This window comes from Pteropus vampyrus, unplaced genomic scaffold, assembly GCF_000151845.1.
Source record: "Pteropus vampyrus isolate Shadow unplaced genomic scaffold, Pvam_2.0 Scaffold320, whole genome shotgun sequence".
In the NCBI taxonomy this organism is placed as follows: Eukaryota; Metazoa; Chordata; class Mammalia; order Chiroptera; family Pteropodidae; genus Pteropus; species Pteropus vampyrus.
In genome coordinates, this window is record NW_011889101.1 from 191,022 (window position 1) to 206,326 (window position 15,305).

Sequence of the window (15,305 nt, forward strand, 5' to 3'; positions counted from 1 at the left end):
GACAGGCGGCCACGCCACGGGGCGGGGGACTCACTATCTCTGTATCCGGGAGACGATGGTGCTGAAGGCCGCCTGGACGTCGGCCGCGGAGCAGGTGCACACCACGGGCAGCGTGTGGCGCTGCAGGACGTCCGAGAGGAACTGGGGGCGAGAGCGGACGGTGGGCCTCAGGGCCCCCCACACCCCCCGCCCCGTCGGAAGGACGCCGGCCCCCACCTGCCCCTGCCAGTCGGACGTGTTGACGAGGATGATGTGTTCGGGGAGCTGGTCGTCGGAGACGAGGATGTGGTTCAGCTGGTCGTACACGGTCTTCCTGGGGATCTGCAGACGTGCGGCGTCCACACCAGGGGGCGGGCGTGGTGCCCCTGCCCATGCCCCAGAGTGGCCGCCTGCGCCCGGCAGGGCTCGGCGCTGGACAGCGACCTCCAGGCCAAAGGCTCCGCCGGGCCCTCACCGCCCACAGGGCCGCTCGGGACCGGGGGGCGCACGCACGGCAAGCAGTGTGTTGCCCAGCCCCCCGCCGGCCCCCGCCCAGCCCCGCCCTTCGGCTGCCCGCACGGTGGTCCTGGGCGGCCCTGGTCCTGCCCACCCGCCGGCCTCCCGGGGCCCACCTGCAGCTGGCTCCGCGTGTCCGGGCAGCGCTCGTTGTCCAGGCTGTTGGCACGCTCGTTCTGCGGCCGCGCCGGCTGCCGCTCCTTCAGCGACGTGCTCCGGCCCCGGCGGCCAGCCTGCTTGCCCTCCGACCTGCGGGCCCAGGACAGGCTGGGGCAGGGTGGCTCAGGACAGCCAGTGCTGCTGATGGGCAGCTGGGCCAGGGGCCACACGGAGCCCACGACTCTGCAGCACATGGCAGCAGTGTCCACCCCAGAGCCTGGCCCCATGGCACCCAGCCCGCAGGGTGCCCAGTGCTCTGGAAGCAGACGGCACCTCACAAAGGCACTGGCCCGGGGGGCTCCAGCAGATGGGGCCTGGCCAGGAAAACGTGAGTCATGGCCGACAGGGACTCTCCCCACCCTTGGACGGGCAGCCGCAGCCGCACCTCAGCGCCACGAGACCTGCCAGCATCCAGTGGCCGTGGGGCTGTGGGGGCCACCGTGGGCCTCCAACTGGCCCAGAGACACCAGGACGCCACGCTCCATGATGGGCCCACCCCCCTACGGGCACTGCCCAGCGGACAGCTTCCCCAGGCGGCCTGTCACCTGGTGGAGGGGATGACGAGGGACTCAGTCTTGGTGACACGCCCACTGGGCGGCAGCTTCTCGGTGAACAGGTCCAGCGAGGGCGTCTCCACCTCTGGGCTGTCCTCGGGTGGTGCCGGGGTCTCCCCCGGGGGCGGTGTGCCCTGCCAGAGAGGGAACAGGCTGTGGGGATGTCCACCCTGCCTGGGCCTCCCGAGCACCCAAGGGAGGGACCCCTGATCTGGCTGGCAGCATTCAGGCCTCCTGTGAGCTAGCAGCTGCCCACGTGTGGACACGGCTGCAAGGGGCCCCGGGGGACCGGCAGCAGTGCTGTCCCAGGCTGCTTCCTCGAGACCCCGCGAGGCCTGCGAGACCCATGTGGCATTGGGCCTGTCCCCGACAGCACAGCAGGGAACACCTGCTTTCCACTAGGTGACCCAGGGGCCTTGACTGCCCTGTGGGGGGACTAAGGGCCCTCGTAGTGGTTCTGCGCACAGGTCCTGGCGTTCAAGCACGGGACCGGTGTGTCGAGCCCTGGGGGCAGCGCGCACATGGGCCTCTGCCTGGGCAGAGTGAGGGGACCCGTGCCTGCTTACGTGGGCCGAGTCAGAGACACCGTCGCTTGGCTGCTTGGCGCCCAGAGCCCGTGTCTTCTCAGGCATGTCGGCCTGCGGGGCAGATGGGAGTCACACTGCGTTCGAAGCAGCGTCAGGGCCGGCCCACATCCGGGCAGCGGGTGCTGGGCCGAGGGGCGGCCCAGGGACACTGGCCAGGGCTTCCTGGACTATGGGCCCCGGGATGCCCCACAGCAGTCACCCGATGTTGGCAGGCAGACATGGGCCACCCCACAAAGCCAGGAAGCATCAACTTTGCTTTGTCCAGCACCAGCTTGTGAGTGACACCAAGCGACCAAGACAGGATTGGGGGTGGCGGGCCCTAGGGGGGTGCGGGGCTGCCTGGCCCGGCCGCTCACCGGACTCGGAGGCTCCTTCTGGCTCCGGGTGCTGTGGGTGCTGCCAACCTCCGTCTGCGAGCTGGAGTGTGACAGGCCTTCGAAGTATGGCCTGCACGTGGGGAACGAGGTCAGTCTCCAGGACCCTCTCCACCCGCAGGCGTGGCCACTGGGCCTGGCTGGCCACCCCCCTCAAGAATCAGGGCACGGAAGAGGACACCCAGCCCCCTCCCAGCTCCTCTGGCCGCTGAGACCAGCCAGAGCCCATGTCGCCGAAGCCCCGCCTCTCACGGCCTGAGCTGGGGCAGGGCGGGGTGGCACAGGTGACAGCTCCGCCCCAGGCCTGCAGGGGTGCCGCTGGGGGGGGGGCGTGGGACCCTGGCCAGCTTGTAGGGACGCAGAACACCCTAAACAGCTGAGGGTGCCGCTGGCGAGATCCTGCCAGACCAGGCCAAACGTCCCGCCCGAGCAGACAGGGCCACGTGGAGAGTGGACGGACGGACGGGTTCGAGGGGACGCGGAAGACGGTTCAAGCCGAGCAGGACTCGGGCAGCGTCTGGTGACAAAGCCGCATGGGGATATGGGGCCGCTCTGTGAGGCAGGAGGGTCAGGGACCCCAAGGTGGCCAGGCCTCACCCCCAGAACTGGGAACCTCTCTTCCAGACCCCCATCCTCTCCCTGGGGACAGGCACCTGGGACAGGGACACCAAGCCGTTCCCAACGCGCCCATCTCCCTGCCAGACAGAAGTGCTGTGGCCTTGGACTCGCCGGTCCCCTCCTGAGAGGGGCGCCTCGCCCAGCCTCGCCCAGCACCCTGGGTGGGTCTGATCGTGGCCCGTATCGCGGCCTCCGGGGCAGGGCCCCCGACTCGTGCTCCCGAGTGTTCCCCTCCGACAGCGCAGGCCGGGACGCCCTCCGGGAGCCACGTCCAACCCCTGCGATGGCCCCCCAGCATCCGGGCACACCCTTACCTGAGCTTGGGCTTGGGGGTGCTGAGGACGCTGTCGTCATCCTCCAGGTCGGGGCCACTGTCACTGGGGTTCTCCACGTCCAGGGTATCGTACAGCAGGTCCAGGTCTTCCTCCGCCTCGGGGACATGCTCCGCCGGGTCCTGCTCCGAGTCCAGGACCTGTGGCAGGTCAGACCGTGAGGGCTGGCCCAGGCCGGGGAAGGGGCGACCGCGGGGCAGGCGGGAGGGGCACAGAGCCACCAGGCACTCAGCAGCCGCTATCCAGACACGGGGCGAGCCCCGGGCCCAGTCAGCAGGCACCAGCCCTGGTGTCCCCGCTGGAGAGCACGTCAACACGCAGATGCCTGTCTAGGACAGGCATGGGCCACCAAGCAGTCAGGATGTAGAACGCCCTTCTCCCTCACGGTCCCCTCCCCTGCTCCCCAGGCCACCCTGAGGCGACTGTCTCCTGAGCTGGGCCGTTGCCAGAACGTCACACAGATGCAGCCACGTGACACACAGCCTGTCGGGCTTCTCACTCGGCACCTGGGGCTGAAGGGCTGTCCTGCTACGTTTGCCAACAGCCGAGTCCCCAGCGCTGCCCGGCCAGGCGCCACAGAACGAAGGAGCCCGTGTCCGGCAAAGCTTCTGCGACTGTCCGTCCTTGTGCGGACGTGCTCCCGCCTCTCGTGGGCAAACACCGGCAAGGCGACCGTGTGTTTAACTTTCCAAGGGACTGCCCGCTGCTTTCCACCCCGTCGGCCCACGTCGTGGCCCCCGGCGTCTCGCTGGCTCTGGTTCACGTTTCGCCGACGACTACAGACACCAGGCATCTCTTCCTGGGCTGACCGGCTGTTTGCACCCCCTGGAGAAAGCGTCCGGTTGGGTTCTCTGCCCGGTGGCTCGGCGTTGGCCTCTGGCGCCGTGTCCGTCCTCTGCACGTTCCGGACGGCGCCCCTTCCCAGCCCGGCACCCGGCACACGCCCTCCCCGTCTGCGGGCGGCCGCTCCGCTTCCTCGATGGTGCTGCGTGGGGCACAGAAGCGTCCGACCCCGGAGCAGGCCTACTCGCCCGGCCTTCCTCTGCTCGCCTGTGCTTCTGGCGTCGCGTCCGAGAGGCCCCTGGGACTCCAGGTCACAGATGCCGACTCCTGTGTTCACACCAGAGTCCAGTTTCAAGCCTCGCGCTTAGGTCTTCGATCCATCTTGTGCTGGTTTTCGTGTCGGTGCGGCCAGCTTCGGCCCTTCGCATGTGGTTACCGAGCTGCTCCATCGCTATTTGCTGAGAAAGCTGTTTCCCCGTGGAACAGCCTCAGCGTCCTCGTCAAAGTCGATCGTCCTCACGTACTCAGGACTCATTTCCGGGGTCAGCCCTGTTCTGACTCACACCGTCTCCCTGAGGTGAGCGGGGAGGGCCCCTGAGCTCGCCAACACTGCTCCCCGGGCTGGCGTGCTTATTCCGGGGCCCCTGCACTTCCCACGCTTGAGGACTAGCCGGCCGGTCCCTGCGAAGAGGCAGCGGGGGATGGCACAGCAATCGTACCGAACCCGCAGGTGTCTGGGGAGCCCGGGGCCGGGCAGGCACGCCCCCGCCACCGCCGAGGACGCGGCCGTCCTGGGTGTGGACGCATGGCCACGGTCCCCGTGCAGCTCGGCTCTGCCTGCTGCTATGCCCGTGTGCCAGGCACGCTGGGACACGTGGGGCTCACACACTTAGGCGCCACCTCTGCCAGGTAAGTCCTGAGCCTGGGGCTAATTTTCCTCTGAGCACATTAAAAAAAAACAGTATTTTTCTTCCGGTGACGGGAGTCATACAAACGCATCGCAACACAAACGCTAACAGCAAGAATTTTAAAAGCACGCGGTGTTGACGGTGGAGGGCATGTGGCACCTCTGCCCTTCCTGCTGGATTTTGCTGCGAACCTAAAACTGCTCTACAAAGTTGATTCATAAAAAAATACACAACACAAAACCTGTGGTCACACCCCCAAAGGAGGAACTATGATCTCTCCACCCAGGCGAAGCACAGTGCGTGGTCTCCTGGAGCCTCCACCAGACCAGACCTTCGAGGCATCCCTGGGCGTGGGGATAGGGGCTCAGGGACGGGGGCGGGTGTGGCAGTGGGGATGGGGTTGGGGAGGGGCGCACAGGGACCGGGTATGGGGAGGGGCGCACAGGAACGGGGCAGGTGGCTCACTCACCTCGTCCGACACCTTAAACCTGCGCAGTAGGGCCACCACTTTCTGCTTGAAGTTCTGTTGCTGCAGGACAGTGCACAGCCAGCATCACACGGCAGCCGCCCCGCGGGAGGGCTGCGCGTTCTCGCGGGGGGCGGGAGGCGCGGCTCAGACGGGGCCCTCGGACGCTTAACCACCACGAGCGTCCTCACGGGTGTTTTGAGCCGCAGCTGGGGTCAGACTCAGAAGCCGACGCGAGGGCCTGGCCCAGGGGACCAGAGAGGCCGGGGGCCACTCCTCGGCTCTCCCAGAAGCCTTGGGGTAAACGCGACCTTCCTGGGTCACTGCCCCCCACAGGACGTGGGGGTGGCACGGGTGGTGGGGACGCAGTAAAGAGCCCAGCCGCGTCTGCTGCCGGTGCCGCCCTGGGCCACTGGCTTCTGAGCCATGGTGGGGGGGGCAGAAGCGGGGAGCCCTCTGAAAGCAGCTCCCCGGAGGCTCAGACAGGAGCCGCCAGGGCCGCGGGGGCTGCTTCGCGGGGCAGACGCTCCCTGTCCGGGGCTGCCGGGGGAGGGGGTGATGGTTTCTGGGCTGTGCCTGCGGCCAGCATCACCAGGGCCTCCCTGGCCACCCACCCAGCATGCTGGCCTGGTCTGGGGCAGTGGCCAGCTCTTAGGGAGCAGCTGTGAGCTGTCCGAGGAGCTCTGGCGCCCAGAGGGAGGCCTCGTGTGACGGGCTGAGGCTTCCGCCTGGGGCATTCCGCCTGGAGAAGCCTGACAGCCTGACCAAGGCCCCTGGGCCACCGTGCCTGGTGGGCTGGAGCAGAACAGACACCGAGGCCGGCTCTGCACAGGGCACGTCTGGTATGGTGGGGATGGGACAGCCTCCATCTCTGCTCTTAAAGTGACCTGGGCAGGAAGGCGGCCACCTTGCTTGGTCCGCTGACCTCTGGGACAGTGGCAGTGGCCTGGGGTTGGAACGGGGATGCCCCGCCTGGCTCTAGCTAACAGTGGCCAAGCGCCTCGCGACCCCACCTCCCGCTGTCTCTAGGGGCAGAGGCGGCGGCTAGGCAAGGCCCAGGGCGGACACCCCACGCCCACCCTCCCCCGTGCTGGCGACGCTGGACCACCGACCCTGGTCATGGACGCCGCCCGCACGGCCGAGCACCGCGGCTTCCGGGGCTTGCCCACGTCGAAGTCGTCCTCGTCCAGGTCCTGCGGGGACACGCGCCTGAGGCCGGCCCCACGGGACAGCACCTCCCCGGGTGGATCGTGGGGCGGCCCCCCCCAAGGGCTGACAGGGCGGTTTCCCGGAGGACCTGTCGGGAATCGGGGCACCACCTCGGGGCCCGGCTCCCAGCCCCCACCCCGTGCCACCGCTGGTGACGGCAGCTCTGGAGGGTCGCGGGCTGGCCGCTGGGGGCCTCGGCGGAGCCGGCGCAGCCGAGGGGCCCGCCTTGCACTACCTGGCCCTGCGCGGCGTCGTCGCTGGCCTCCTGCTCGGAGGAGAAGCTCTCGTACTCCTCCTCGGAGTAGTTATCTGCGGGGTGAGCACACGGAAGGGGCGGCCCCTCCAGATTCCGACCGGTGTCCCGGCAACGAGGCAGCAACCCGAGGGGCGTGCGCAGGAGGCGGGTGGGGGTGGGGGATGGGGTGCGCAGGAAGGGGGAGGGGGGCAGGGGTCACCACCGCACGCCCCTCCCCCACGGCGTGCCCCCTGCCGCCCAGCGTGCGGCTCAGCCTGGGCCTCCTGCTGTCACCTCGGGGGACAGTGAGCCCACCTGTGATGCTGGTGACCGCCACACCAAGACCCACGTTCCGGCCCAAGGGGCACCGCGATCGACCCCATGACCTCCGCCTACCAGTGGTGTCATGGCGGCCACGGCAGGGCAGGAACACCCTGTAGCCCCGCCCCCACCACAGCCTGAGGGACCCTCATCCCTCCCCGCGGCTCAGACCCCGCGGGCGGTGGCTGGGAGGTGCTGAGGGGCAGGGAAGTGGGCACGGCCTCGGCCGCGCTAACCTGTGGACTTGGCCTTGGCGCCGGCCTGCATGGCACTGTCCTCGTGGTCGATGGGCTGGCTGGACAGGGAGAAGACCCAGATCTCGGCCACCTTGGCTGGCGCGTCCTTGACGCTGCTGCACAGGCTCAGCACCTGGCCGCCCTCGGGGGGGCGCTGCATCACCTGGGGGGCGGCACGTTCCAGAGACCACGGGGCGAGAGGACACGGGGGCACCGGCCAGGCGGGCAAACCAGGAGGGCGCACATGGGGCTGCGCTGGGGTCAGTGCCGGGGTCAGTGCCAGGGTCAGTGCCGAGCTCGGCCGCCGGGGATCGGCTGTCGGAGAGGAGGCCACAGCCGGGGGCCCCAACGGCAGTACATCGCGTGCAGGCGGCAGCCCCCAGACACAGCCCCGGGCCACGGACCTGACCGCGTGTCTGAGGACCACGGGCCTGGCCACCCGCCTACGGCCCTGCCCAGCCCTGCACCAGGTGGACACCCAGAGCTCCGCGTCCCCGACACCCTGAACTCAGCCCGGGACAGTGAGGGCCTCGAGGCACGAGGGACACCAGGGCTCTGCTGCTCCTCCCCCAGGACCGGAGCTGCTTGGCCTGAGGGCTGCCTCCTCCCGCACCCCGAAACCAGCCGCCCGGCACCAGGGCCCCCAACACAGCTGGGGCCTCTGCTCAGTTCTGTCAACACAGCTCCCTCGCTTCCTCCCGGGGGGCTTCAACGTCAGGTCACCGAGCCCCCCCCACGCCACGCGCCCGGGTGGCCCCCGTGCCGGCTGCAGCCCTGTCCTGCCGGACCCATCGCACCCACTCGGGCAAAGCCGGCCTCGGCCGAGGGATAAGCGCTGGTGTCCGGGGCCGGCCAGCTGCCTCACCTCGGCCATGCTGATGGCGCCCGCGGCCAGCGTCTTGTAGCCCAGGATGGTCCGGTTCTTGTAGCGTTTCCTCCTCTGCAGCATGATCTGCAGCTTGTTGCCCTCTCTCTTCAGGAAGTGGGGGTACTGCAGGGGAAGGGGCCGCGGCTGCCGTCCACGCTGGCCCCCCCGCGGCGGCCCCCGTGTACCCAGGGCCTGGGGTCGTCCCGCAGAGCCCCCAGAGGCCCGGCCCTCATCAGGTCACCGCGGCCCGTCCACGCTGAAGTGCTGGTGGCGGGCGTGCGGTGTGCGGAGGGTGCTGGGCGAGGCCTCTGGCCGTGTGCCCCGAGGGGCCCGCGGCACCGGGGCCGGCCAGGTCGCCTGTGTGGGGTGCGGCAGGGGTTCTGACAACTGCGGAGCTCGTGTGCGTGACGCACACAGCCACCAGCTCCTGGCGAAGTTCACGCGCGAACTCTGATTTCTGAGGTGGGGCAACGGGACTGACCTGCACCTGGGCAGACGCGGTCACACACCTGTGCTCGCTGCTTCCCGCTCGCGGACCCACACGCTCAAAGACAGCGAACTGCACGCTTTGCCAACCCCACTCCAAGAAGAAAAACCAACACCAACCCCAGACGCGCTGTGCTGGGCGGCAGGGCCGGGGTCAGAGTGCCCGCCATGGCCTGGTCCGGCCCTGGGGCAGCCCCGCACGAGGGGGGGGGGGCAGACAGAGAGGGCGGGGCTGTCCTGTCCTGGACGTCACCGGATCACAGCCGCCTCTCACGCTTACGGTGAGAAAGCAGCTTTAATGGATCGGGACTCGACACAGTGTAACGCTCAGAGCGTGAGTCAAGCAAGAGAGGTCGCCAGCTCCGGCATCGGTTTTCACCATGAAGAGAAACGAGGCCTTTGGGTCGGCGTGGGGCCAACCTGGGCTCTGGACGGAGAACTCCGGGGGAGCTCTGTTTCATTCTGGGGGGTGCGTCCTGGTCTAAACTGAGGCACGGTCGCCACCAGCACACCCCAAACTACCCCACCGGGGTCTGAACGTACAAAGCGAGTATCCATGCAGCCCGTGGACGACGTGCCTCAACCGGGCGACACGCATTTGCGGCCTCACGGCCTCCCTTTACCACAGGGATGGCACGAGAAACAACCGGGCAGCCGCGGCTACGTGGGGCTGGAGACGGGGCCCACCTGCAGCGAGAAGGTCAGGGCCAGGTCGGTCTCCACTTGTCCACTGGGGGGCAGCACGATCTCGTGGGACCGCAGGATGCGCTTGGAGCCCTGGGGGAGGAGGACAGTGTCTTGCTCAAGAAGGCGTCGTCAGGCGGCCACAGTGGGACGTCCTCACCTCAGCGCCCTCCAAACTCAGGAGGAGCGGCCGCGGCCGAGGGGGCACCAGCTCCCCGGGGCGGGGCGGGGATGTTTGTCCAGAGGCCCTGAAATGCCCACGTCCTTTGAGCTGCAGGCCCTGCTCCAGACGTCCGCCCAAGAACCGAGAGCAGAGGAGGGGACGGTCACTGTGGGCTCAGTGACATGCAGCACACCCCTGGGAAGCGCGGTGCGCTCCAGGCCGGGCGTCCCTGGCCACCCCGCAGACCACCACCGTCGCAAGGGCAGGGATCAGCGGACATCGGCCGAAACCCACGCGCACGCAGGAACCAACAAGCTGGGCGTTCCTGAGCCTCGGGTCAGGAGGGGCCGTCACCACCTCAACGCCAGGACATGGACCGCTTGCCCAGCCCTGGCCTCACACCGAAACGCACACCACGTGGTCACAGATGTGCGTTACGGCCCTTTCACACAGGGCCGTCCCACTCGGGGGCCTCGGAGCCCTTGTGCCAATGCAGGAGGCCGGGCAGGACACCGGGACCCCACGCCCGTGGGCCCCAGGAGGGGTCAGGGGACAGGTGGCTGCAGGGGCAGGGAGAGGCGAGGCTGCGGAGGGGTGACTCCCGGGGCCTTTGACCAAGACGAGGGTGCAGAGATGGGGGAGGGTCCAGGACCAAGCCGGAGCCATGAGCGGTGCAGGCGTGAGCTGAAGGGCAGGGGTGCGGGGGCGCTGACCACAGGTGTGGGGCTGGCCCGCATGGCAGTGTGATGAGGCTGCTGGACAGCCTGCTGCCAGAGCCCAGTGCACGGTGCCAGCTGCCGGCCCTGGACCACGTCTACACCGGGGCCTCGGTGCCCCAGCGACGCCTGGCCCAGGATGCAGCGACGCAGCACGGCAGGGGTGTGGGCGGCCCCTCCCCGCCAGCCTCCTGCACCCCTCTCTCCCCCCCCCACTTTCCCAGGGCAGGTGCCCCGTGGGGTCGGGGCTCCCCACGCCCTGGCCACTCTCTTTTGTCCCTCATAGCTGTTTCCCCAAATTCCTAGGACCTCTGAGCCCACCTTGGAGCTGCCTCTCGCAGGACCTGCACTGAGGGCCACCGACTCGAGTGACCACACAGACTCGAGTGACCCACACAGAGTCCGGTCACCACAGACTCCAGGCAACACACAGACTCGAGTCACTGGCAAAGGCCAGCGCGTTTGCTCGCTCTGGGAATTCAGATGTAAGGGCCTCAGCTCGGGTGGGGACTGAGGGGAGAGGAGTAAGCCAAGGACAGAGGAGGCACGTGGTGGGGTGGCCTGGCCGTGGGCTGTCCTCCAGCACTGCCTGGCCCCTGGGACGCAGGTGCAGAGCAGGCGGATGGCAGGTGACCCGGACAGGAGAGGGCGCCCAGGGAGCAGCAGCAAGGACCTGAGCATCACAGGGCCCAATGCTGGGGGGACGAGGCAGCCAGTTGCTGGGGACTCTCGGAGGCAAGCTGGACAGGCAGCGTGGTTCCCAGGGCCCAGGCCTGACCCCGGAGGTTGCCTCAGTAATGAGGGGTCCCAAAGACGGGCAGCTGGAGGAAGGGCGTCCAGGAACGAGGCCAGAGGGTGGGTCGGTCAGTGGTGTCAGAGGTCAACAGCCCCAGATTCAGAAGCCAGGGACGGGTCCACTCCCATCTCGTTCCGAAGACCGGCCGAGACCGTGACCCCAGCCCAACCCGGAGCCAGCGTGAGGCGCCTCCCCGCAGCCAGGCTCAAGGCCTCGCACCCCTGTTCTAACGCTGAGACAGTGTCTTCGGCGAGGAAAAGCGTTTCTTAGAACTTTATTTAAAAGAGCAACATTTTTGCGGGGGAAGCAACTGACTGGAAAAATGAGGCGGCCCAATGCCACCTTGCCCTCAATCCCAGCTACGAGGTGAGCCCGGCTTGGCGGGCCCAGGGCCTGGAGCAGTTCCTGCAGGCCCAGCCAGGTGACCCACGGGCTGCTCCCGACTTCCGCCCTCTGCCCTCCGCCTGTGGGGCTGACAGGGGTCCTACGAGGATAGGCCCGGACAATCCTAGGTTTGGAGGAGCCCATGAGTGGTGCTGGGGGGCACAGGGAGAGGCAGAGCCCACACACGGCCTTGCGCCTGCCAGGGATGCTGTGAAGGCCACAGGACACGCCACCTGGGCAGCGCCCATGCTGGGGAGCAGACCTGGGACCCAGTGGCCCCCACGAGGCTCACGGGGCCCTGTTCTCCTCAGCTGGGACAGTGTGGAGGGCGGGCCCTCCTGCAGCAGCGGCTCGTTCCAACCAGACGGAAGAGCCTGTGAGGCTGGGGGTTCACAGCCCGGGATGAGGGGACGGGCTGGCGGGTGGGTGATGGTGGCAGGGGCAGGGCACAGGAAAGGCCCACCTGCGGGCAAGCTCAGCCCCTCTGAACGCAGGGCTGCTGCCCCTCAGGACAGGACTGCGCCCACAGGGTTCCAGCCGGCCAGGGTACAAGGGCCGGCTCCGGCCAGCTGCCAGAGGCTCCCCCGCGCCCTGGACAGAGCCCCACCCCCGCACAGCGAACGGTCTGGCTGCCGCTGGGGTCGTGTCCTCCCGTGTCCCGGGCAGCTGGGCGTCCTGCACGGCCCCAGGACGGTGGCGAGGGACCCTCACCTGCATCTTCACGGCGACCACCACCGAGATGAGCCCCTTCTCCAGCTCCTGGAAAACCACCAGCTTCTTCAAGGTCAGGCTGCACAACCTGTGAGGGGTGGACTTGGCTCAGCGGCAACCACACCCTCCCACGCTGGACCATGGCCCTCCACACCCCTCCTCCAGGCTCAGGGTCACTCCTGTAGACTGGCCGTCACATCTCCCAGGAGCCCTGGCCCAGGCTCAGCCAGGCTGGGGGCCAGAGAGGTTCAGCAGGCGGGGTCCCCTCTCAACGGTGGAGGATCTGTGCACAGGTAGGGGAAGGGTGGGCAGAACAGCAATGCCCCTGGGAACCAAGGAGCCAGTGCCCCAGCTTTAAGGACAGAGGCCCCACCCCTCTCGGCCGCCCCTCCTGCTGGTGGGAGCTGTCCTCCACCCTTCACCCCCGCCCTTCTGCTCTGAGCCACACAAAGCCACCTGGAGGCCACGCCCACAGTGTCTGCACATCCCAGGACTGCGTGGGCGGAGGTCTGACCTTTCTGCAGCTGCTGGCACAGCATCTGCACCGTGGACGCCACCGCACGCCACCCCTGCCCCCGTGCTGGCCACCCCCCCCGGAGGTGGCACGCGGCCTGGTGCCCACACAGCCCGCCAAAGCGCAAGGACGAGGAGCCGGCCAGGGTGCAGCCCGGAGTCTGCCGGCCAGAGCCCAGGCTGCAGGCCTCGCTCGCGCTCCCGGGAGCTGGCTCGCTTGTCCATTGGATGTCAGAGGGCCTGTTCACAGGAACATGGCTACGTGAGGGTGACTGTACAACCGAAGTGCCACTGCCCTCCAGGGCAGGCTCCAGCGCCCAGACCACACCCTGCCATCTGCGCACGGGTCCCATCGGGACGTGCAGGGCTTCCGTGCCTGCCTGAGCTGTCCCTCGGTCCTCAGCGCGCGCCCACACCCCAAGCAGCAGGATAATCTCCGGACATGGCCGGGCCGCGGGCATCGCTGCCCAGTGGCATCAAGGGGCCACGCTCTCCTGCCCATGTGTGAGCACGCAGACATGGTGGGCCCTGCCAGCTGGCCTCTGTCTGCAACCGGCTGGCTGGGAGCCACAGGTGAGGCAGGGGAGCTCAGGCACGGAAACGGGGCCTCAGAAAGTCACGGTCACCACATGCGAAGCGGAGACCCGCACTGCTGAGTTTTCCTAGAGCCTGTGTCTGCAGCTGCTCGCCCTCAGGAGTCACAGGGCCACGCTGATGGCCAAAGTCGTCCACACCTTCCCTGAGCCCACACGGCAAGCCACCGCCCCGTCCAGCCCTCAACACCAAGCCACTGTCTCCCTGCCCTGCATGCCGGGACAGCCAGCCTCTGTGCCCTGCGGCCCCCGGAGCACTCAGACTGGCCAGTCCCGAGCTGCTTCCCTGGCCCTGCCATGCCCTTCCCACCCCCAAAAAGCTCTGGCCGGGCCTGCCCCTCACTCCCTCTGCCCCAGCCGACCCGCCCGTACGTCCCCGTGCGTCCCCGTGGACAACATGCTGTGCCCTGCCGCTTGACCCTGGGACACTGTCAGTGACATTCAAGTTTTCTTCAGTGGCACTGACCGCTCTGCTCCCCATCCTGGTTCGTCTTTGACGTCCGCCTGTCACGCAGAGGCACTCTGGCGCCACCTCCGTGACGACAGCATCGCCTGCACCCCACGGACCCAGAGGAGCCAGGACACCGGCTGGGGGGCTGCCCCAGGCAGCGAGACCCCCTCTGACACAGGCGGCCCCAGGTGCGGGGCGGAGGCCCGTGCCCGCAGCCGCGTGTGACATGCACACGTACACGCAAGCACACGCGTGCACGCACACACACGCGCGCTCATGCATACGCACGCGCGCACACGCACACGTACGCACGCACACGCGCGTGAGCACGTGCGGCGCCGAGCGCAGCGTCACGTGGCCCCGCCCCTCCACGCACCGGCCGCATGGAGCCCTCGGGCGCCACGTCGCGAGCAAACCAACCGCCGGGAGAAAGACGGACCCGAGGAGCCGACGGGGACCAGAACCCGCCCCGGCCGCGGCCCCGGACGCGTTCGCAGAACCAAGTCACGTCAAGGGTGTTCTCTGCCCAAAACGCGGTTCGCTAGAAGGGGGCTGGGGGGCGCCCACGGCCTGGGACACTCAGCAGCGCACCCCGAAACCACCCATAGGCCGAAGTGGCAGTCTCGACGGAAATCAGAAAGCCCTTGTGGGGGGCGGAGGGCGGGGACTGGGGCCGCCGGTCGGGGCGGGGCCGGGGCCGGGGGCGCCGAGCGCATGCGCTGGAGAAGGCAGGCAGCGGGCCCCGGAAGACGGCGGGAAGGCGGGGCACGTCCACCCAAGTGAAGACAGAAAGACGATGGGGGAAATTGCCCCAAACGCTGGTTCTTTGCAGAGACAGATAAGATGGTAAAACCTCCAGCCAGACAAAGCAAAAAAGAAAGAGGGAAAACATGGCCAACACCAGAAATAAGAGAAGGGCTGTCACCCCAGAGCTCCCGCGCGAGCGGACGGAGGGACCCGAGGGCCTGGACGAGTGCGCCAAGCCCTCGAAAGGCACAAGCCGCCCAGAGGCAGCGGGACGAGCAGACCATCCGAACGGTTAACGATTAGATGGAATTACTGGCCCCCTTGAAGGGGAAGCTGCAGCACATCTGACCAGACACCAAAGAAGAAGCAACGCCAATGCCACGTGAGATCCCCCAGAACACAGAGAGGAGGGGGCACTTCTCAGCTCATTTCACGAGTTGGCGATGACCTGACACCAACGCCAGGATGAAAACAGCACAAAGAGAAAAGTAAATGCCAGTGTCCGTTTGCAAACATAGATTTTAAAGCTTCAACCAAACACGAGCAAACTGAACTCGGGCAGATAGAAAGGGAATGGTGAGTGGGGCCTGCCCGGGCTTGCACGGCTGGTCAGCCCTGGAGAGCCAGCCAGCACGGTGGCCCCGGAGGACAGGAGCCACCGGGCCCCTCGGCCGGTCCAGACCTTCAGGCGAAGCTCAATATCCGTGTGTGATTAAAGACCCTCCGTGAACCAGGAGTGGACGGGGACCCCTCTCACTGACAGTGCGTGTCCAAAGGCCCCCGGCTGGCGTCGCCCGGCACAGCGAGGGACAGAACTATCCCCTACAACAGGGAACAAGGCAAAGCCCTGCCACCACTCCTCCGGCCGCCCCGTGCAGCATGACAAGGAAAGGAAGTGCAGGCCGACGGTCGGAAG

At 68.0% G+C, this 15,305-nt stretch overlaps 1 protein-coding gene across 1 annotated transcript in view; it reads right to left on the reverse strand.

Moving 5' to 3' along the window:
- PACS2 (phosphofurin acidic cluster sorting protein 2) overlaps nt 1-15,305 on the reverse strand; it is a 70,770-nt gene that overhangs the window by 9,731 nt on the left and 45,734 nt on the right. The window contains exons 5-18 of the mRNA XM_011377736.2: nt 12,086-12,173; nt 9,319-9,408; nt 8,143-8,268; nt 7,278-7,440; nt 6,721-6,794; nt 6,389-6,469; nt 5,280-5,339; nt 3,102-3,259; nt 2,152-2,242; nt 1,775-1,846; nt 1,200-1,342; nt 612-744; nt 217-321; nt 35-141 (exon numbers count right to left, since the gene is read on the reverse strand). Coding sequence (XP_011376038.1) covers nt 35-141; nt 217-321; nt 612-744; nt 1,200-1,342; nt 1,775-1,846; nt 2,152-2,242; nt 3,102-3,259; nt 5,280-5,339; nt 6,389-6,469; nt 6,721-6,794; nt 7,278-7,440; nt 8,143-8,268; nt 9,319-9,408; nt 12,086-12,173 — 1,491 coding nt within the window. The remainder of the gene's footprint in view (nt 1-34; nt 142-216; nt 322-611; nt 745-1,199; nt 1,343-1,774; nt 1,847-2,151; nt 2,243-3,101; nt 3,260-5,279; nt 5,340-6,388; nt 6,470-6,720; nt 6,795-7,277; nt 7,441-8,142; nt 8,269-9,318; nt 9,409-12,085; nt 12,174-15,305) is intronic.